Genomic DNA, 22500 nt, shown 5'->3' with positions numbered 1-22500 from the left:
CAGATCTGTGTGGCGATAGATAGATAGAGAGGGAGATACAAGAAGTTGTTACATTTTCCTTCTGCATTTGCATTTTCTTCCAGGTATAGATCTCACAGTCTCTGTTAACTGATTATTTCTTTTAATAAGTAGGAAACAAAAAGAAAAAAAAAAATCCCTTTTTCTCACCCAACTGCTTATTAGATTTGATATTGGGAAAAGCCCTTGGTTTACTCTGAACAAATAGTTCTGTTTTCCACCGCTCTCTGCCGTGTTTAAAGTAAATAAGTTCTCGTCCCTGCAGCACTGCTGAACTCATTCACTTCCCAGAACAAAGCCATTGTGTAGGGGCCTACAAGAGCCCTTTTCTCTCCTTCCCTGAGCGGGATCTTCCCCGGCACCGCAGCGTGCTCCCCAGCTTTCTGAGCCATCCTCCACCCTGCCTGTGCTAAAAGTGTGCATGCTTTGTTCCACAGAAGAAATGAAGGAAGATTATGACACTATGGGGCCTGAAGCCGCAATTCAGACCACTGGAAACAATGGTACAGGTAAGGCCTTGCATGGAGTGAGCATCACTTTTCTTTGGGTTCACGCAGAGCTTGCTGTGCATGAGGAGTGGGAGGGACAAAACATCTATTTCTTGTTTTCAGTTAAAAAAATTGGAAAATACTGATGCAATTCTCCTGGTTTTTAATTCCCCCCAACTTGATAATGAGAGTGCAGCGACCAATTCACGCAGTGAAGTCCTTGCTACCTCTCCTGTGTCCCACAGCATTTTAGGCCCAGCTCCTTGTAGCTGCATCCTTGGGAGATCTTAGTTCTCAGCAGTGTGAGGAGATGTTTTCCCAGGCAGGGTGAACCTTGGATAGTTTAAATTAGCTGGGCCAAGATACAGTGGCCTTTTAATGAGAGGGACTGTGTGAAGAGCTTGATGATGAGGATGGGGTGCACCCTCCTTGGCAGCCCCAGATTTGAGCTGCTTCAGGGACTGAAAACATCTTTTCAGCAAGACACACATAAACCCCTTACATAGATCCATAGACACACACACTTTAAATGCATATTTATGAGATTATAATGTTTCTGGCTAATCGTTTGTTGGGTTTCTTTTTTTTTTCTTCCCACTTTTAGCATCTCTTTCTTTCCACTCTTCTTAGAAATCAATATATTTGGTGGCACAAGAAGTGTGACAGAGATATTTAGCAGGCATCACCTCTGAGCCAGCTCTCTTTTTTTGTGGCAGAGCAAAACAGCAAAAGGTTCCTGTTGCTATTTTCTAATCCAAATGAATTCAGGGATTTACCATGTTCTTTCCAAAGGCCCCACTCTATCCTCAGCACAGCTGAATGCCATACATCACCCAGTGTTTCTTCTGCATTTTGTCACAATTTGGGATGTTGCAGATAGATTTGCACAGCTAAAAGGAAGAGTTTTCTAGTGCAAGTACATTTCTATCCATTTCATTATGAAATTTAGTTCATAGGTAATACTCTCCACAAATATTACTGTAAAAGGTGGTACCAAAATCTCACAAGGATTTTATTACTCACACTTTCCTGATGTTGGTAACACCCACATAAAACCCCAGTGCTCTTATTAAGCACACGAGAAATTTACTTTATCATTCTTGAGGGGGAAAATAATAGGAAAATAAAACCGTATCACTGCTTTCTTCATCCATTAGATTTATTATGCATGAAAGGAGGGTGGCACCGAGGCACAGTTCATCATTACATATGTACTTAATGATGTTGCTGTGCAGAATTGGCTACATATGTATCTCAAAAGCTTATTTTATTTCCAAGAGGCTGCAATAAAGTGACAAATTGTGCTTAGCACTTGGAGAAACAGAATTTTAAAAGACATCTGATTCAGAAACAAGGTTTGATGGTTATCTGAATTACCATTAGCAGAGCCTTTGAGGTCCCCTATCAGTCCGTGTGATTTCCTTTGCACATAGTTTCCTTGCCATAACAGGCCTTGACTCTTTCATGCTTGCAATGTGGTCTGCTTGAAGGGGAAGACTTCGTGTCCTCTTAGTCCCTTCCCTTCCAGTATCTGACGTCCTTGTCTTGCAGCTCATCACTGGCCTCACGAAATCTCTCTGGGGGTGCCATCGAGCCCCTCTGCCAGCCCTGAGTGGGGTCCATGGGGTGTCCTGCCTCTCTTGGAACCAGTTTTCCATGGAAAAAAATAAGGGTTACCCCTCCCCAGCTTGATGCCCTGCAAACTCACGGCCCAAGGAGTGCTTTGCATTTAGGTGGTCTGCATTTAAAATGCAAGAGCTTCTCTGTGTGGTGCTCCTATCAATTCCTTCCCCAAATGTCCTGTGCAAGTCCTAAGCTCCTCTTTACTCTAGCTAGGATGGAGGCTTGCTCAAATAACCACCACAAGTTGCTCTGAGTGTTAAATTCAAGTCTTTTGTCACTTTTTGAGGTGTTCAGACCTCTTTCAGTGGAGGCTGATGCCTTGTCAGGTTGGGTAATAATGTTTCTTCAGTTGCTGCAATCTCCATAGACTCTTAAGAGCAATGTCAGATTACTCAGGCATAATAAATGCTTTTATAAATTAAATGCTTATGCCAATTTTTTCACCTTGAGAGGGAGATTCCAGGTGACTATGAGTACCTGTAATTTCCTTTATTAGGAGTAAAAGCTCCCCTTCATGCCCAGTGAGGTGCCTCAACCATTATTTGACAAGTAAAGGGAAGAAATCAGTCCCTGAGCTGTTGGAGATACTTCCTGGATAGTCTGGGAAGTGTTCAAAGTTTTCTTCTTCAGCCTCACTATAGGCTTTGGGCTTGTCTTGCGTGTTGGGCCTCAGTTTTTCCCTGCAGGTTATAGGGGATCTAATACTGATGTTCAATAAAGGCTGAGACAAACCCAATAAAAATGTACATCCAACCAGAAAGTTTCTGTAGGTGCATGCAAGATCTGTGGTGCACTTTTAGCATCAAATTCTCTGCAAAATATTATTAGTGGAGAAAGAAAACTAAAAGAAAAGGTCTCCATTATTAAATTATTCTGCTGTTTTCAGAGTAGCCACTTCCTAGAAGTACTTTAAGAGAAATCTTGTTATCCCTACATTAATCAGCTGCATTTTTATAATGAGCCATGGAGGCTTCATAGTGTAAAAGCAGAAGTGACATTAGGGTGAAGATTTAGGATTTTGGTCATACTAAATGAATTTGTAAATATTTCTGAGGATTTCTGCAATAGGGACTTGCAAATGTGATGTTTAGCAGAAGAGCTATTTAAAAGGTGAATGAAGAAATTCTTATGGTTTATTTTATTCTACCTTTTATGGTTACTGCAAGTGGGATGTTTGCAGAGAACAGATTAACAAAATCCCTGCAAACAAACAGATAAATTTTCCTGGTTTTGATTAGCAACATCTGACAAAATTCAAATAAAGATCTCTTAACATAATTTAAAGAAGGGAAAGAAAAACTTTCAGGGGGAGGAAAACAGAACCAAAACTTGGCAGGTTGGAGGACAGGCCGTTTTCAGGCTGTAATCTGTGTGTACCAATGGGGGCCTCTCACTTCCTGGCTAATGAAGGCTGTGGTTTTATTAGCTTTGTTTGCGATTAAGGGCAGCTATCACCATCTCGCAGGACGAGTTCCCACACAAAATAACTGGTCTCCCAAGCTCCTTGGACCTCTCTCCCACTTTATCTTGAAAGGTCCTAAATGCCTCCAAAGATAGCTTTCCTTAATGTGTTTTATTTTTATGTGACACAGCCACATCAGCTTTTGGAGCTGAAAATATTTCTGCTCTCCAGGCTCCAATAATTAATTTAAAAAAGGACTTATTTGGTGAGGTCACCCACCATAGATCTCGCAGGAGGGGATGTGCAGTGAGTGTGCAGTGTCAGCCCACAAGGAGTCTGGGAACATGGCTTTCTACATGGAAAATAAATCAGGGCATGGAGGGGGGAAGCAAGTCTTCCACCCAGAAGATGAGAGACAAACTTAATGGTTGTCAGATGGGTCTTTTTAGTACCTCTATGTGAGCTTCCAGCCACGTCTGAATTGTCAGTAATGCTGCTGGTGAGAAACCAGACCCACATGAACATCCTTGACTATTTGTGTTAATCTGCAGCTTTGCAGCACTGGTTGTATTGTTTCAGTGAAGGGTCTATCAGCTTTTCCACTAAATCCCCTTGTTTTTAGGGGTTTATAATGTAGACGTAAACATTTGCTTTAGCTCCTGGATTGCATGTACAGACATAGAAGCTAAATAATCCTGAGAATTAGGAAACCAAGGCTGGTAATATCGCAGCAGTCCTCCACAGCCTGTTGGATCAGCCTCCAGATAGACTTGGGGGCATGAAGGAAGAACCTCATTTTGGTTTGAGTTGGGGATGGAAACTCCTAATATTAGCTCTAGGCCTTGATTGGTAGCTTGAATCCTAATCCTAAAAAATGCAGTTGCAAACTCCAAGTACCCCTTGTTTACCAGGGGGAGAAAAGGGACACATGGGACCATCCCATGGGGCCATCCCATTTCTCCTCTCTGGAGAAAAACTTCCTCTCCTTGCTTCACTTATTGACACATGGCCTAGATTTGGCAAAATTAAACTTGTTTTCCTTGGATCTATTGCTAAGAGAAGAGAAGGAGTGGAGCTTGGGTAGTGCTAAGCCAGAGGGTGGTCCATCTTGTAACACCTGGAAGATCTAGGCATAACAGGGGAATGACAAGTTAGATTTACAGCCTAAAAAGTAAAGCCTCAGCTCTTTTTTTTCTGATGAAAACAAGAAGTCCTACACTTGCTGTGATGCTTTTGTGCATAAGGTGTACTCAGTAACCACCATTTTGTTATATTTCTCTCCCAGAACAACATGGAGGTAAAGTACTCTGTCTTCTCCACATTCACACTCCCCTTCTCTAGAAGCTGCTTTATTTTGGTGTTGAAAGGGGAGAATTGTTTCTCATGCTAATAACAAAGGGTAACTGGAGCTGCAGTAGGACCAAGAGGAACTCTGTGGTGGTGAAGCCATTCCCTACAAAACCACTGTGATAGGAACAGAAGTTTCCTTCCAAAACCAGGGTCCCATGCCCTGTGCCATTTGGTCACTGTCACTAAAATACTGCAGAACAGTTGAGAAGCTGCTCAGCTGGTATGAAAAATAGGGCATATTTGTCTCAGCCAGAGGATTTGATTTTATCGGCTAAAGGGATGAGGTTTACAGAGACGGATATCTACTTTTATCGATGACGCCGAGATCAGAGCTTCAAATCAGGCAATGCAGGCTCCCACTTGTGCCCCAGTCAGAGGTCATGGCTCATTTTCACTGCCAGCGTCACTGCCTTGCATTTTCATAGGAAACTGAGGCAAAGCCTTCACCCATTTCTAAACACCAAGGAGCTGGTTAGTCTCTCATTTCCAGTGGTTAAAACCATAAATCCCTTGATTTCCATGTGTTTACTCCATGTTGCTCCCTGGCATCACTGACAGCAGAATTGTGCTGTTTAGTATTTTACTTTTACATGAACTCCAGAATAGTCCATGGTGTTTCCTCATTTTCTTATTTCACCTCAGCAGAAATACATTAAAAATGTAATCAATCATAAGTTGTTCTTTTCATTTATGGTCAGTTAAAAACAAATATCTTTAGTTCCCTGCCACCAACTGTGTCTCTCAAGACTTGTTAATAAACAAAGTAACACAATTTAGAGGAAGAAAATCATAATCTCCTTTTTTTTTCTTTTCTAGTATAATTCTATTATTATTTGTCTATAACATCCCAGAGTTTTAAGGTCTTTCCTGTAAGCAGTGTTCATACTTAGAGGAGAAAAGCACAATTTTAGTAACAGGATGCTTTGTGGCTGAGCATGTATTATGTTTCATGGACATTGCATGGATAATAAAAAATTGAGGTTACATTTAAAGAAAAGAAAGAAAACTCTTGTATGGACTGTCAAAGTGGTTTTGGGCTTGGTGACCCTGTAATGTTCTAAACCATGTGGGTCTATTGCAGAAATCATGAAATGATAAGTTTTTAAAACAACCCATTCTCTCATTATAAGTTAATTTTCAGGGAGGAAAAAAAAAGCGGGAAGATGTGAGCAACTTTCTTTTTGTGCCTGACAAAGAGCAGCCTGAGGAAAGACCTGTCTCAGAAAAGTTTGGTCTTTTACTACCTTGTCATGTCCCACGTGGGGACTGTCTCGGGGTCTGTGGGATCCAGGGGCAGCTGAGCTCAGTCCTGTAGGTCGAGCTGTGCTCATGCCAAAAGCTGTGGGACCCCCAGGAGCCCCGTGAAGGTTGTTCAGGTTCCAGCAATGAAAGATTACCTGCATTACCCAAGCCTCATAAACGTCTCCTGCTGCCCTGTAGACCCCCGTGTTCTTGTTAATTTAACTGCCTGCCCTTACTTCCATCCACACTGGTGGAAAGCCCACATTAATTTTATTGGGAGCTGGAGCAAGGCTGGTGGGAGCAAGGATCCAGCTGCAGCCCAAGCCTTGTAGCTCCAGTACATCTGCTCAACCTCTAACAATGCTGACCAGACCAGGCTCTCTGGGACGATGCACTCAACCATCCTTTCTTTTTCCCCCTCTCTTATTTTAGTGAAGAACGCAAATTGCACGTCGGACTTTGAGGAATATTTTGCCAAAAGGAAACTGGAGGAAGGAGATGGGCATGCAGTCAGCATAGCAGAGTACCTGCAGCGCAGCGACACAGCCATTATTTACCCTGAAGCCCCTGAGGAACTGTCTCGCCTTGGCACTCCAGAGGCCAATGGGCAAGAAGAAAATGGTGAGGCTGTAATTCATTTTTAGCCAGTATCCTGACCTCGTGCAGCTGTTGCAATTATAAATGCACTACATGCCTGGGTGTTTACCTTAAAAATTGAAGAACAGCTGCAGCGGCATGGAATTTCATGAGCAAAGATTGGGGCTGTAATTTCAGTGTATTGTGATTTTTTAGTCAGCACATTTGTATTATTTGGTGGGTGAACTGAAGAGCTGAATTTAAACAGGAGAAAGGCTGCTGCTCTACTTGGGAGTTTGGGAAGTTTTAATAGAGTTTTAATGCAACAAAAGACAGAGTAGCCAGCCTATTGCTCTCCAATGCCTTGATAAATAATTGGAGAAGAGTCAGTAGGAAGGATTCGGTCAATGGCATAAGTAACATAATGAGCTGGGGCTGGAATGCAAATTGCCAATTGATCAGGAAAAGTATTTCTTAGTTTTCAAGCCAGCCAGGTCTGCGGGAGGAGTGATGCCCATAATTAATTTCCCGGCGGGGTCCAGCGCGGGCCCTGCGAGTCTGCCGTGGGCGTGCGCGGGTGCCGGTGCCTCCCGCCGCCGGGTGGAAGCGCCGTCCCTCCCTCCCGGGCAGCAGATTGCGGCGATTCCTCTCATACCATCCCGGGCAATCAGCCCATGAGCTGCCATTGATTTGCTGACCTTTTGGCCTGCCTCTCTCTTCCCCCCCCCTCTTCCCCATGCCGGGGTGCAGACCTGCCACCTGGAACTCCAGATGCCTTCGCCCAACTGCTGACCTGCCCCTACTGCGACCGGGGCTACAAGCGCCTGACGTCCCTCAAGGAGCACATCAAGTACCGCCACGAGAAGAACGAGGAGAACTTCTCGTGCCCTCTCTGTAACTACACGTTTGCCTACCGCACCCAGCTCGAGCGGCATATGGTGACACACAAGCCAGGGACAGATCAGGTGGGGGGCTGGTTTTAAGTGATTTCTTTCTGTAATAACCCCTTAGAGAAACGATATTGCTTTGATTGGCAATCATTATTAATTTTTCATGGCATTTTGAAGATGCAGATCTTTTAATGGTAATAGCTTTAATTGAGGTCTAAATGATTTTTTGATGGTCTCTTCTAATATGATTTAATAGTCTTATGTTCACGATCGAATGAGTGTGTTAATTTCTAATTTAGAAATTTTATTTGCACTTTAACTTGACTTTAGTTTCGTTTTTATGTTCCTCAAAAAGTGAATGAAAGTGTAGCATTTTAATTATACATTATTAAACATCTCAGCAATTTTAATTCCATTTTTCACCTAGTTTTACTTTGCAGTGTTGCAAATAGGAGCTCCAAGACATACTAAAAGATCCACTAATATTTTTTCATTACTTTTTGAGTAACCTTTTCAATCACATGAAATTATGCGTATTTTGTATAATCGTTTGTTAGACATAATTACACATTTTGAGAAGAACCCTTCCGACAGTACATATAGGCTATCATTTGTGATTGTGCCACTAGAATTGGGCATTGCTCTCATTTGTATAGCCCGGCAGCGTATCTGCAATAAATCAAAGCCGTTTTTTCCTCGATGGGGTACATGTAATATTATATCAGTGCCACATTTAAGGAAATGCTGGTGTCTCAAACAGGTGACTGAGCTTCCCTAGTGGTCCTAGATGGGCTGGCGATAGACCTGTGCCACAAAATTCTTTACACACCAGCAGAAAAACTGCTCCTAGCTGGAGAATTACTCCTAAAAACCCATCTTAAGCAGGGCTGTAATGGAAACTCAAATGGCGTGGTTAAAAGTTGAATAAATAGATGTGTGCATTGTGTCAAATTATAAAGGCTTTATGCTGTATTTATTTTTCTTAAAAACCTGAAAATCACAATCTGCTGGATTTCTCTTGGTAGGTTTCTCTCAGCAGAAGGTAAATTCAGTTAGGCAAACACACATCTTCCTAATCACACGATTTTTGCAATTAGCATTTTTAAGAGAACCGTATCTTTTGCTTGATCTTAAATCAATATAAATGACTCCAGAGCACTTTCTCCTTTCTTTCCTTCCCATGGCTTCTCCAGTAGACAAACACATTTTCCCATGTATATTTTTCCTAACCTGATCCACTGTAAGGTTCTTCCTTTTGCCTCGTATCATTAAAAACGCTAGGGGAGGGAACAAAACCCGCCTGGATATTTATCCAACGTAACTGCCTGAAATTTCACATGCAAGAGCGTGCTGGTACTGGCGCATTATGAATGGTAGCTTTGGTGTTGAAAAGTCCCCTCATTTGCTCATGGCATTTACAATTAGTAAATTAAAATGATTGTATCATATTAACAGTGGCACAACTAAAGTTTATAGTAGTCCTCGGAGGGCGATGGGGGGAGACAAAACAGCTGTTGCTGTTTGTTTATGCAACTCAGCAACATATGAGCGCGGGTCCCTCAATGGCGCGCGGCGGGCTGGGCTCTGCTTGATCTTTGAAGGTTGCTGCTGTTTGAACAAACCTCCCTGTGTCCCATGTAACACCATCTGTCTCGCCAGGAATGTGGGAAGAGGCAGCACACCCTCGCAGTTGTCATACCGTTTCGGCGCTGCCTTTTTTTTTTTTTTTCCTTCCTTTTTTTTCCCCCCATTTTCCCCCTCCCTGCTCCTGCAAAAGGCTTTTGTGTCGTGGTTGCCTGCAAAAGGCTGACCTCCTACCTTGAGCATCCAGAGTGGCTACATGATTATCAAGATAATAATTATTTTTTAATTAATTTTTTTTTTCTCGCCAAATTCAAAGTCATGGGGCTTTCCTTGCTTGTTGCAAAAAGGTCAGCTTCCTTTGATTATATCTTTACACCCCTTTTAACTTTCAACTTTCCCTCACCCCTCAGAAGAGCATCAGGGAAAATCATGGCACGAAAGGTAGCTCAAGTCTTTCCTGCTGCTCTGTGATTTTAAAAAACATTTTCAGCAGCAGCTTATGCTGAAGATGCAGTCTCTCCTGCTTGATAATGAATTAAATCTTACACGAAATGCCACTAACGACAGTGTTTCTTTCCTCCACATGCAGTAAACAGAATTTTTAAACAAGCTGAGTCCCACATGTTCAGAATCTGCTAGGAATATTAAGAGCCACAAATCTTCTTATAAAACTGTTTCTCTCATCGTGAGATACCTTAAAGCAAGACATTTCTGATGAGAGACTTAGGAAATAATTCTAAAGCAAATATCGAATGCTCATGTGAAAGTACTTTCTCATTTGTTTCGGTTTACTGCCAACATTTTGATTTTTATTGCAACGCTGATGAGACAAATAAATGTACATGCAGACCTTTTGGTCCGCTTGACGAATTCAGAGTCACATTAATTTAATTTTTGTTTTTTGAGCTTGAAATTCATGGTTTCTCTTGCATAAAATTCATGTTGGTATCTCTTTTGTTTTCTTCTTTTCCTCCCAGCACCAAATGCTGACCCAAGGAGCAGGCAATCGCAAGTTCAAATGCACTGAGTGTGGCAAGGCCTTCAAATATAAACACCATCTGAAGGAACACCTGCGAATTCACAGTGGTGAGTAGCGGAGGTGCTGGTGTGCTCATTTGCATTTTGTTTAATTAGCTGAGTTTTAAAGACTGCTTAAAATTTACACAGTTCTGCTTCTGGCTTCTTGGAGCTACCAAGGTATTTCATAAGTGATATCTGAGTCATCCTCATTTATCATGCTGTTAATACCACGGTCTTGCTAAAAGATTTGGAAATAGTGAAGCTTCCTGCAAATAATATAGATTGTTTGGCAGTTTGAGTTCAGAAGCGTTCATTCATCGCTGTGCAGCAGGAGCCTGAAGAGTCCATTATATTTTTCCAAAATAAAAAGTCCCCCTGAGTGAAATACAACTCATATTCTCAGATAACAAGAAACTGCCAAGCCTCTCAGATTGAATGACTTGGGCATTTTGGCTCTCCTACTTGATGCAGAATTCAGCACACAAAATGTCACCAGGCTCAGTGCAGGCACAAACTTACGTGGAGGTTCTAACATCAGGACTCAGTTTCTCATATGGGTCCTCACATCCGGTGAAAATTCCATTCTGGGGGAGAAAAAAATAAAAAAGAAACAGATCAAATTTGAAGAATCTAAATTTGATTTGACTGTCTTTCTACAGGGTGCTTACCTTTGATTTGCCCTGGTCAGTCTGGAGGCAATCTCACACTTTGATGGCTTTTGCCACTTGGAGACCCTGGGTCCAAACTGACCTCAAAACCTGTAGAAAGAGGAGGGCAAAGCAGTGGTGGTGTGTGGCCATGTTCAGAGAATTAATATTTCCTTCACTATTAATCACTGGATACACAGGCGATCAGTCAGATACCAAATGCAACCTCTTGCAATTATAGCAACAAGAATGATAATTAACATTTGGTTTTAATTATCATTTTAGGTGAAAAACCATATGAGTGTCCAAACTGCAAGAAGCGTTTCTCCCATTCTGGCTCCTACAGTTCGCACATCAGCAGCAAGAAGTGTATTGGTTTGATCTCTGTAAATGGCAGAATGAGAAACAATATCAAGACGGGTTCTTCTCCTAATTCTGTATCTTCCTCTCCTACTAATTCAGCCATCACACAGCTGAGAAACAAGCTGGAGAATGGCAAACCACTTAGTATGTCTGAGCAAACAGGCCTACTGAAAATTAAAACAGAACCACTAGATTTCAATGAGTACAAGGTTCTTATGGCCTCACATGGGTTTAGTGCAACTAGTCCTTTTATGAATGGTGGACTTGGAGCAACCAGCCCCTTAGGAGTTCACGCGTCTGCTCAAAGTCCAATGCAGCACTTAGGTGTAGGGATGGAAGCACCATTGCTCGGGTTTCCTGCAGTAGGCAGCAATTTAAGCGAGGTGCAGAAGGTCCTACAGATTGTGGACAACACGGTTTCCAGGCAGAAAATGGACTGCAAGGCTGAAGAGATCTCCAAGTTGAAGGTTTACCACATGAAGGATTCATGCTCTCAAGCCGAGGAACAAGGAGTTACCTCCCCCAATATTCCCCCCGTGGGTCTTCCAGTAGTAAGTCATAATGGTGCCACTAAAAGTATTATTGACTATACATTAGAGAAAGTCAATGAAGCCAAAGCTTGCCTCCAGAGCTTGACCACAGACTCGAGGAGGCAGCTCAATAACATTAAAAAAGAGAAGCTGCGAACCCTAATAGACCTGGTAACTGAAGACAAGATGATAGAGAACCACAACGTATCCACTCCATTTTCATGCCAGTTCTGTAAAGAAAGCTTTCCTGGTCCCATTCCGTTGCATCAGCATGAGCGTTACCTGTGTAAAATGAACGAAGAAATCAAGGCAGTCCTTCAGCCTCATGAGAACATGGTTCCCAACAAACCTGGAGTGTTTGATAAGCAAGCCCTCTTGCTGTCATCAGTACTTTCTGAGAAAGGAATGACTAGCCCTATCAACCCATACAAGGACCACATGTCTGTACTTAAAGCATATTATGCTATGAATATGGAGCCCAACTCTGATGAACTACTGAAAATTTCCATTGCTGTTGGCCTTCCTCAGGAATTTGTGAAGGAATGGTTTGAACAAAGAAAAGTCTACCAGTATTCAAGTTCCAGGTCACCATCACTGGAAAGGGCCAGTGCCAAGGTGGCGCTGGCTGCCACCAACAACACTCCCACTAAAGACTCTTTGTCAGCCAGATCTCCAATAAAGCCTGTGGACTCTATAACTTCACCATCTATAGCTGAACTCCATAACAGTGTTACTAATTGTGATACTCCTCTCAGGCTAACAAAACCTCCTCATTTTACCAATATTAAGCCAGTTGATAAATTGGACCACTCTAGGAGCAATACTCCTTCTCCTTTAAATCTTTCTTCCACATCTTCTAAAAACTCCCACAGTAGTTCTTACACTCCAAACAGTTTCTCTTCTGAGGAGCTTCAGGCTGAGCCATTGGACTTGTCTTTACCAAAACAAATGAAGGAACCCAAAAGTATTATAGCCACAAAGAACAAAACAAAAGCTAATAGTGTAAGTTTAGAACACAACAGTGTTTCTTCATCATCTGAAAACTCAGATGAGCCGCTGAACTTGACTTTTATCAAGAAGGAGTTTTCTAATTCAAATAATCTGGATAAAAGCACTAACCCAGTATTTGGTATGAACCCATTTAGTGCCAAACCTTTATACACAACACTTCCACCACAGAGCGCATTTCCCCCAGCCACTTTTATGCCACCAGTCCAGACCAGTATTCCTGGGCTGCGACCATACCCAGGACTAGATCAGATGAGCTTCCTACCACATATGGCCTATACCTACCCAACTGGAGCAGCTACTTTTGCCGATATGCAGCAAAGGAGAAAGTACCAGCGGAAACAAGGATTTCAGGTAAATAGTTTCAACTGTTTTCCACTTTGAAAGGCTAGAATTTAGCGTTTTGCGATGTGTTCTCTTAGAGAAGAAAAAGCCCAAAGCTATAATCAACATTTCCAACAAAATTAGCAGAGTTTATTTAAGTCTGAACTTGGAAAGACGTGGTGGAATAGGAAAATAAACTGCAGTTAACTTAAGAGTATCTCTACTTGGATTCAGGAGCAGTACCAATTACTTTGAACAGGCATAATGATCTTTGTTCTGTTAAGAGTTCAGCCTTTTCTTATTAGATTTGTATAGCAATATAATAATAATATTGATAATGTCCATAAAAAGTTGTATCCTAGAGAAAAAAAAGAAGGAAACTTTGTAGGGAAATTTATCTCTCCAAGGCATAACTACATTTCATCACAGAGAAAGGGAGCAGTGGGAGACCCCTTTGGAGTCACTTCCACACTCGGGCACAAAGTTGAATGCCTCTAAGCAGATGTCCATAGACCCTCATAGACACTGTAAACCATTGAAAGAGATTCCTTCCCAATATTTTTGGGGGATTGCTCATCCACTATTGATGAGAAAGTTGTCCTCTTCTCATGAATGTCTGGGGGATGAGAAACATTGACCCATAGCTCCTTCCTTTGGGCCACCTACTAGTCTTCCCAGACTCTTAGTCCTCTAATCCTGCCAGTCATCTGGAACAGCTTTGAAAAAACCCCAGAGATTAAATTATATTATTTGGAGAGGTAACAGCCAGGGCCCTTAATCACAGACAAAGTCTTTCCCTGGACACATAATCTGGGTCAGCACTTCTTCGTGCCCAGGTACAACCCATAATTCTTCTCCAGAGTCAACACAGGTGTAGCAAATGATTTTGTCTCTTGCATGCCTGCAGTGAAGAGCAGCTCCACAGAATCTTGTACTTTTATAGCCTTTTGCTGGGCATTCAGCTATAATGTACAGAGTTTAGTTAAATGAGATTAACTGATTATAGATTAATAATTTTTTCTTACATTTGCGCCTGTTCCCCCATGTCCTATTACCGTCCATTAGTAATTTTACTGACTAGTAAATGTTTTATAGTTTCAAATGTGAAAATCAGGTATGGTTTTACATTACAGACTGTAATCCCTCTTTGCACAATAGGAGCATAAATAGCACTGCACCTCCATAACAGCTGTTCCACTATTCCAATTTACAGTACATCTGCCCTCTTTGTAAATGTATTTAAGCCTATTTAATCTTCTCTAATATTAATTAGTGCAAACCTAGTCTAAGAAAACTGAACTGTGTGATAGTAAATGGAAATGTATGTTATCATGCAAGTTTGCACTCTCTTTGGATCGAGACAAAATAAATATCAAAAAATTTAATAATTTACTGATCCACATTCATTATTGCTTAATGCTGAAGGCTGTTTTAACATAGATAGAACATTGATAAAAAGTGTTATTAATATTCCCTATTTCAAATTACAAAATTAAATATAAAAATATAGCTTGAGGCCTTTAGTCGGGAGACATACATTTAAATGGATTGCATAATAATAACATTTGTACCTAAATATAAAATTCAATTAAAACCTTTCTACAGATACAGAATACACCCAAGTTTTGGAATTTTGAAAGGAATGATCCCTTGGCTGTTGCTTATATTTACCTCTGTAAAATAATACAGTACCTTTTGATGGCCACGAAGAGCCTTCCCATCACACTTTCTTGGAAATATTTAGTGCTGATGTGGTAAATTTAGTGCTGCTGTTGGTTTGTGCAAACCACATTACTGCAGAGTGCTCAAAGACAGAAAGTTGGTTTGAGGCACAGAAGTAGAAGGCTCCTCATTATTTCCATACTTTCCACCAGCTGTAGTTTCATTATTCATATTCCTAAGCTAAGAGGGACCACCAAGGAATGATTGTAACTTCCCTGGGGTGGCTGGTGGGCAGGATTGGTGGTGGGAGCAGCTTTTGCTGACGAGTGGTTCCCTCACAGGGAGAATTGCTTGATGGAACCCCAGACTACATGTCCGGCCTCGACGACATGACGGACTCCGACTCCTGTCTGTCCCGAAAGAAGATCAAGAAGACAGAAAGTGGCATGTACGCGTGTGACTTATGTGACAAGACATTCCAGAAGAGCAGTTCCCTGCTGCGACACAAATACGAGCACACAGGTAGGGCACACCGAGGGCAGGGTTGAGGGTCGTGCTTTGTTCTTCACTGTCTTTCATGAGTACATTTGTGCAGGTGCTGAGGCTTTCAAAAAATTCTTTTTCTCTGTTCTGGCTTATTTTTTAAATTTTTCTTGATAGTTATTGCATGGTTAAGGACAGTTAGGTGTGATAGGGTAAGTGTTGGTAGGTGCTGTGGCAATCATCGTCTCCCAGGCCAAGCCCTCCATCAAAATGATCCCAGCACTCAGAAACAATTGCAACTTAGTCAACACAAAGTCTGGCATGGGAAGAAAGAGTGACAGTGTATTTCTTGTTTCTTAGACACTATCTGACCCTGCTCCATTTAATCCAATAGGAAAAGGGCCACTGACGTTAGCAGCATGAGAGCTGGCTCTGGCCAACTTATCTGAAAGTCAACAGCTCAGGGGGTTTCCTCTCGCAGTGATTTTGCACACCAGCAGCATAAGCAGGTTGCAGTTCACTTTTTCACTTCCCAGTTAATTCCCAGGGAAGGTTCCCTTCTTTCCTGAGTAGGAAGTGATTTTTGTCTAGTTCAAGGAAGCTTGCCAAAGCTCACCACGCACTGTCAGCTTAAAAAATACTTTGGTTTGAAAAAGACCTTCTATCACACCTATGCTGGTTTTGGTTCCCCTTACAAACAGTGCTCCCTTCCCACTGTCAGCCAGGACAGAGCTCTCTGAGGGCCACACATTGGCTCAGCATGTTTCAGTTAGGGGAAAATGGGACCGGAGCTTCCCAAATAATAGAGATATCAAGTTATGTTGGACAAAGGGAATGTGAATTATCATCTGAATTATTGTGCAGCAGGACATAAACCAAACTCCAACTTCCTAGAGTTAGAAAAAGTTTACTCAGGAGGAAACTTGCCTTAACTTTGAAAGCTGAGTCCCGCTTCAGGAAATGAAGCAAGTCACATCATCCTTCAATCTCACCATGTGAGGGTAAAAACCTTATACCTCTCTATTACTACATCTTCCAGGCCCCACATAACCCTTTGGCTTTACACAGATGAAAAATTTACAATTCAGAAGTGGACGGTGCCTTTAAAACCAAATCCTTTACTTTGTTATTTTTCCTTCTTATACTTTTCTTCCAAATTTTAAGCTAATCCCACAACGGAAAATACAAAAGGAAGTTAAAATACACGTGGGATTAGGAAAGAAAATTAAAAGCAACATTTTAGACTAGATCAGCCAGTTCATTGGCAGAATGTGCTTGCCACTACATAATTCAGATCAAATTGTTTATTCAGTAGAAGAAGCTTTGAAGGCTTTACGTCCCTGCACCTTTCCTCTCCTGAATGATTTTATTACAGCCATCTGCAAACATTATGGTTTACTACACTACTACTGTAAAGCTCTTATGTTAGAACTGGCCTTCATATATATCGGGATCTGGACATATGGTTGAATCCCATAAAGTTGGTAGTCCATAAGGTCGACAGACATATGGTTGAAAGGCTGAAAATTTGACAAGCTGAAATGTGTGCAATCACCTTGATTTGCAAAATAAACTGCATTTGTAATAGCAAAAATATGTTATGGTCTTGAAGTAGCATGGGAACCTACTGCCTAGAAAAATGCCACACAGCTGCAACGTGGGGACTCCTCTCCTGCCTCTTTCCTTTGTCCCTTTTGCTTCTCAACTTCACGTCCGTCAATTTTATGGGACTCAGCCTTATGATCCAGAACATGTCTAGGGTGTCAGATTTAATATGCTAGAACTACAGCACATCATCAGGCTGGAGCCTGGCATTTAGGGACAGGAAGGATGGTCTTGTGGCAGAGGCACAGGCACTGAGAGCATTGCACTCTCCCCTGCCTCACCACAGACTTCCTCAGTGAATTGCAGCAAATTGCTTCATCTTTCTCTCACCTTCGCCCATCTTTGAAACATGGGGAAATGATACCAGCCTGCCTCCCTGGGGCGTTGCAAATATTAATTCATGATATCCTGTGATGGAGCTCACTGGATAAAGAGGGAAGTACTATTATCAGGGAAGTGTTTGGTTTTATGGAGCCTCAGTGCATCATGGCAGTGTTTGAGTGGGTGGGAGCTCTGAAGGGCTTGGCTGGACCAGCCCCAATACCTCATGCACAGCCTTCAGGAGGCACACTGCACTGGCACTCTGGCTGATGGCTCAGGTGCCCCTTAAGTGAATTTCAAATTAATTTGATAGTTTCAGGCAGAGTTTGTAATTGCACTAATAACACAGGTGTGAAACTGCAGTCCATGTTCAGTGGAAGGAACTGAATTGAAAATAACACCCTCTTCTGCCTTTGGGGTCATTCTAAGAACAGGCCCAGGTTTTTCAACCAACTTTTTGAAACCTGAAAAAGAGAAAAAAAGTCTTTTTTTCTGAGGGTGTTGCTGTTTTCTGAGCAGCTGATCATGACCTGTTGTAGCTTCATTAAAAACTTGTTTTAGGAGGAATTGGAATGTTTTCTGTCTTTCCTGGAGAAGCACATTGTAACAATCTCCTTTTTTCCGTGTAAAAAGAATATATGTGTTTTATTAGAACTTTGGGACAATCAGATTTTTATTTGTCACCCCTTCTCAAGGTCTGTGTATCTATTGCAGCTAGTTATAGAACAAGAGTTAAAAGAGTCAGACAGAAACCCCTAAAAATTTATCACAGAGAAATCATTTGAAGCAAAACATTGACAGGTAAAATTACATAAGCTGTCTGAATCATTGTTTATTGTTAATCAAGTGTTGTAAAGGAGAAAACAGGAATGTTTAGGTGTTGCAGTGGAGCTGAGTTTCTGTGCCAGGGCAAGAAGAATAGGATTTGGCCAGTTCTTTTTGTCAACCCAAGAACTTTTGGTGGGACCATGCAGCCAGTTGTAGGACAAAGAACTTTCTGATTACCTCTGTACACCATGCCTGCCACAGCTGGAGCACAGTAGAAAAAGGGCCACAAATTTCACAATCCATAGTTTTTAATTTGTGCAGTATTGGTGGTATTCTGTAATAGCTTTCAGCTTCATGGGGAGAAGGAAAATTTCTTGTGTTACTGCAATGAGTGAATTACATTGGTTCTGGCTCATCTGAAATTTAGTGTAGAGGCCACTGTTTGTTGCAGAACCAAATTCTGACAATTTAATTTTGAGATGCCGTTGAATATTGAGAGAAGTTATGTGTCCCTCTTAGAGTTTGAGTTTCACAAGGTCCTGTTTGCCTAAAGCCAGGGGATGCAGCGCTGTAATTAGGGTGCAGAGCATGGCAGGTAGCACAGGCATCCAGTGCTCACATGCTTTTCCTGTGGAATCTTACAGACTCATCCTAATTTGGACAGGCTGAAATTAGTTGAGCCAATATGGGATGTGTCTAATCTCAGATTTTTCCAAGCTGCTTAGCACAAGGTTCAAGACACTTTCCTTATGAAAGGTGAAGAAGGTGGCTGCCTTCACGGCAAAGCATGGGCGCTTTGGCGCGCAAAAAGTTCTTGGTGCTTCTGATAAGGAGGGAAACCAGGAGTGGGTGAGTGAGCAGGAGAGCAAACAGAAAAATGGAGCATCTAGAAATACAGAAATATCCTGGCTCCTGGTCCAGTGATGGAGGAGTAAGGTGAAGGTTAATGTTTGTTCTGCCCTCGTCAACGCCCGTGTCTGCCACACACCAGCTTTGTTGTAGCTTCACAGGGGAACTCTCAGCGTGCCTGCTCTGCAACAAAAGCTGGAAACAGTTTTTCAGAATCCTACCTAGAAATTTAAAATCCTTTCATTGTTGTTCTATATTACATCATATTCTATTTTATTACTTGTGTGGGCTGTCGAGGGCCTCATAGCTGTGCTAGGGCTTTCATCCTTTCCTTTTCCACTGTATATTTTATTAAGACCTCTTTTTTATTTTTGTAGCTTTCATGCTGATGCAAGCACTAGTTTTATTTCCAGATTGATTCTGTAAACTAAATATTGTTCTTGAGCCTGGTAGCAAATCAGCTCTCTCTGGCTAGTATTTTGAATTCCCAGCTTGGGAGTTTTCTTTATTTAGAGCTTGATTCATAAAAAATTTACATGCTATTTAAAGGTTATTTTTTCTTGCTTTACTCTGATACAAGTTTAGAATTCCCCATTTTACACTCAAATAAAGGAAAAAAAAGGGATATATTCTATGTTTGTGTCTGCAGACAAGGTCTCCTATTGAAAAAGAAACAGGTGCAGCTTGGGCAATTATATATAAATTGCATTTATCTTGCACCTTTGACCGCCTTGCTATGCTCTGGCCACTAATCCATCTCCATTGGGACTACATCTAACATCCAAACCCCCGAGGAGCTTCAAAAGAACTGCCTTAAAAAAACAATAAAAAACACACTGTCACAAAAATGTTTCCTTCTTTCCTCTGAAGAGTGGGATTTCTGTTTGGCCCCCTCCCATGGAAAAGAGACCCACTTGCCTTAGGCAAAGGATGGGTGATATTTAGTCTGGGACCAGTGACAGCTTGTGATTTGATGTCTTGTGACTTTTATACCACTGCAAATGGGAAATGCACAGCTTTTCAGTCAAAGACTTTTAGCCCAGGAAGATTGAGATACTTATTATCAGAGATTTTTTTGCTGTTGTTGTCTTGTTTTAACAGAAATGCAATTTTAGAGACTTTGCAAACAGATTAGTTACAACTTCCCCTCTGTAGATTGAGTGTGGGCCCCCACAGGAACCTGGGTTTTGCAATGAAGCAAAAAAGGCCGAAACATTTTCTCTAGATATTTGATAGAGATTTATAATTTAATTTCATTGCAAAATGTGGCATCTACATCACTCATCCATCTGATGAAACACGAGTGTTTTGTGAGCCCTCCTGTGAGCTTCCTTGGGTGCGTCTCTCCTAGATCCATCCTCCATGGATGACACAGGGGATCTTGGATGGGACTGGATACAACCTGTGGAGTGGGATGTCAAATCTGCTTCCTTTTGACTTATCTCTGCTCCAATGATGTTAAGAATTTTGTGACACTGCATGACAGTGCTGTAGGACAAGGTGATGGCTTCAAAATGAAGAGTGGGTTTAGATAGTAGGATTTTAGATATTATGGAGATATTATTAGATATTACAAAGCAAGTCTTCACTGTGAGGGTGGTGAGGCTCTGGCCAGGTTGGATGGAGCTTGGAGCAACCTGGTCTAGTGTCCTTGTCCATGGCAGGAGGTGGAATGAGATGAGCTTTAAGGCTCCTTCCAACCCAAACCAGCTGGGGATCCTATGGTTTCCTGAAGTTGTAGGTCCTCCTCATCCACCTACAATTGCAGACTTACTCCCATCCCCAGTGTAAAATACCTTAGCCCAGTTTTGTTTTATGACCTACTAACACATTGTAGGGATTAAACACTCATTTTAAACGGCTGCAATACTGGGTTTTGCACATGAGGGGAAGAAAATAATTCTGCAAATGTTCGGAAACCTGATACATTTAAAAACATATTTCAATTAGTGTTGTAACAGCTGCACACTGAGCACTGCTAAGGTATGTTATGTGGTGTCTGAACAAAGAACTTTGCCCAAGCTGTCAGGTTCCCTCAGATCAAAACTGAGGCCTTGATATGGCCTTGTGGTAGACTAAATAGCTCTAGCATTGCCTTTTTAGTGCTAACATAAATTAATATGAAAATATGAAGTATTTTCATCTGTTCATTTCTAAATTAATTTATAAAATATGGATGATTCCCTGCCAGGCTACATCTGTGTGTGGCACGAGTGCCACGTGCAAGGGATGAGCAAAGCAGGCAAAGACTGAGGGACAAGCACATCACCCAGGCTTTGGAAGGGTGGGTGGAGGCAAGTCTGGATGAGAGCAGTGGAGGTGGCTGGCTTCTGTTTGAGGAAAGGAAAAGTGCTGGGAGCTGGATGGAGCACAGCTGTGGGGTGAGAATCATGGATAGAATGGTTTGGGTTGGAAGGGATCACTAAAAGTCATCCAGTCCAGACCAGGGAAACCTTCAGCTAGGGCAGGTTGCTCAGGGTTCCATCCAATCTGACCTCAAATTTTTCCCAGTCTGGAACAGAGAAGGGTGTAGTGGGCATCAGATGCAGTGTGTCAAAAAAAATCAGGGAATTTGAAGTAATGGAGAAGTGATGGTGGACAAGTGGAACAAGACAAGGGTTGGGCTTGTTGATGTTAGGGAAAAGTAAGTCAGAGGGAGGGACTGAGATAATGTGGGCAGTTCAGTGAGGAGGACACTAAAACGGTGCTGAGGAAAAGCAGAAGGTCTGCAAGGAGCAAAAAAAGAAACAAAATTAGCAATTATTGAGCTATCAGCGAGGGGACATCAATGTGCTGCTCTGAGGGTAATCAGCAGGACAAGTGGGTCAGGGCAGAGGTTCATCCCTTTGGGTGTTGGTAGTGCTGGGAAAGCTCCCACCTCACCCGTGAGGGTTTTCCACTGGCAGTGCTGGGGTTTGAGAGCGCTTAGGCTGAGAGTGCTTTGGGATTTTAAGCTAATTTGAGTAAGTGACTTGATCGTGCTTAAATCTCCCGAGCTAAGACTCTGGGATTTCCCCTTCGTGGCTAAACTTGTGCCCTGAATCACAGGTAGCTGACTCCAGCTCTGGATTTGGTGCACCCCTAGGTCAAGGCTGGAGGTTCAAAGCCAAAATACATTTACAGCTCAAAGCCCAGAGTTTTCTTTGAGTTTGACTTTAAACCAACAGGTTAAATTGGCAGAAATGCAGATTTAGGAAACAGTTCACGCAAGTAATACTGCTATAATTCAATTTATCAAGTTTGAATTTTCAATTTTACTATAAAGGGAAATAAAGGAAAAAAAGAAACCTTGTATGCGTGCAGACCTAGGAAAATCTCTTACAAAGAAATGCAGTCTGAACCCTAATTTCCAGGCATCTACTAGTTTCCCTGTCACTTGGGTTACTTTAGCTGTGGTTTCTCCTGTATTTTCCTTGCTGCCAGATCTCCCCTTCATTTCATAACACAATTTTGGCTTCCTTGAGGATTCGTTAATCACACCTTATTAAATGTGAACTTTCACAGTGGGATTTGAAGGTAGCTGTGACTGGATAGAAAAAAAAAAGAAATAGCATAGTCCTTGGTATTCATTCTTAACAACTTTGCTATGAAAGTGGAGTTTTTTCTGTGCCTGACTTTCCGTGCTCTCATGTCCCAGGGAAAAAAAATCAGATCAGGTTCATAAAAGAGCAGATTGAGTTTTCCTGGAAGCTGGGATCCTTCAGTGATCTAAAAGCATTTATATTTTTTCCTGCTGGGTTTCTTCCA

The 22500-nt window shown here is 41.9% G+C and overlaps 1 protein-coding gene across 1 annotated transcript in view; it reads left to right on the top strand.

Moving 5' to 3' along the window:
* Positions 1 to 22500, top strand: part of ZEB2 (zinc finger E-box binding homeobox 2) — a 113917-nt gene that overhangs the window by 87683 nt on the left and 3734 nt on the right. Inside the window, exons 4-9 of the mRNA XM_054636455.2 lie at positions 456 to 527; positions 6556 to 6744; positions 7450 to 7664; positions 10151 to 10259; positions 11126 to 13095; positions 15069 to 15249. Of these exons, the coding sequence (XP_054492430.2) occupies positions 456 to 527; positions 6556 to 6744; positions 7450 to 7664; positions 10151 to 10259; positions 11126 to 13095; positions 15069 to 15249 (2736 nt within the window). The remainder of the gene's footprint in view (positions 1 to 455; positions 528 to 6555; positions 6745 to 7449; positions 7665 to 10150; positions 10260 to 11125; positions 13096 to 15068; positions 15250 to 22500) is intronic.

Source organism: Agelaius phoeniceus, chromosome 7 (assembly GCF_051311805.1).
Source record: "Agelaius phoeniceus isolate bAgePho1 chromosome 7, bAgePho1.hap1, whole genome shotgun sequence".
NCBI classification, from domain to species: Eukaryota; Metazoa; Chordata; class Aves; order Passeriformes; family Icteridae; genus Agelaius; species Agelaius phoeniceus.
This window is presented reverse-complemented; position numbering and strand designations above follow the sequence as displayed.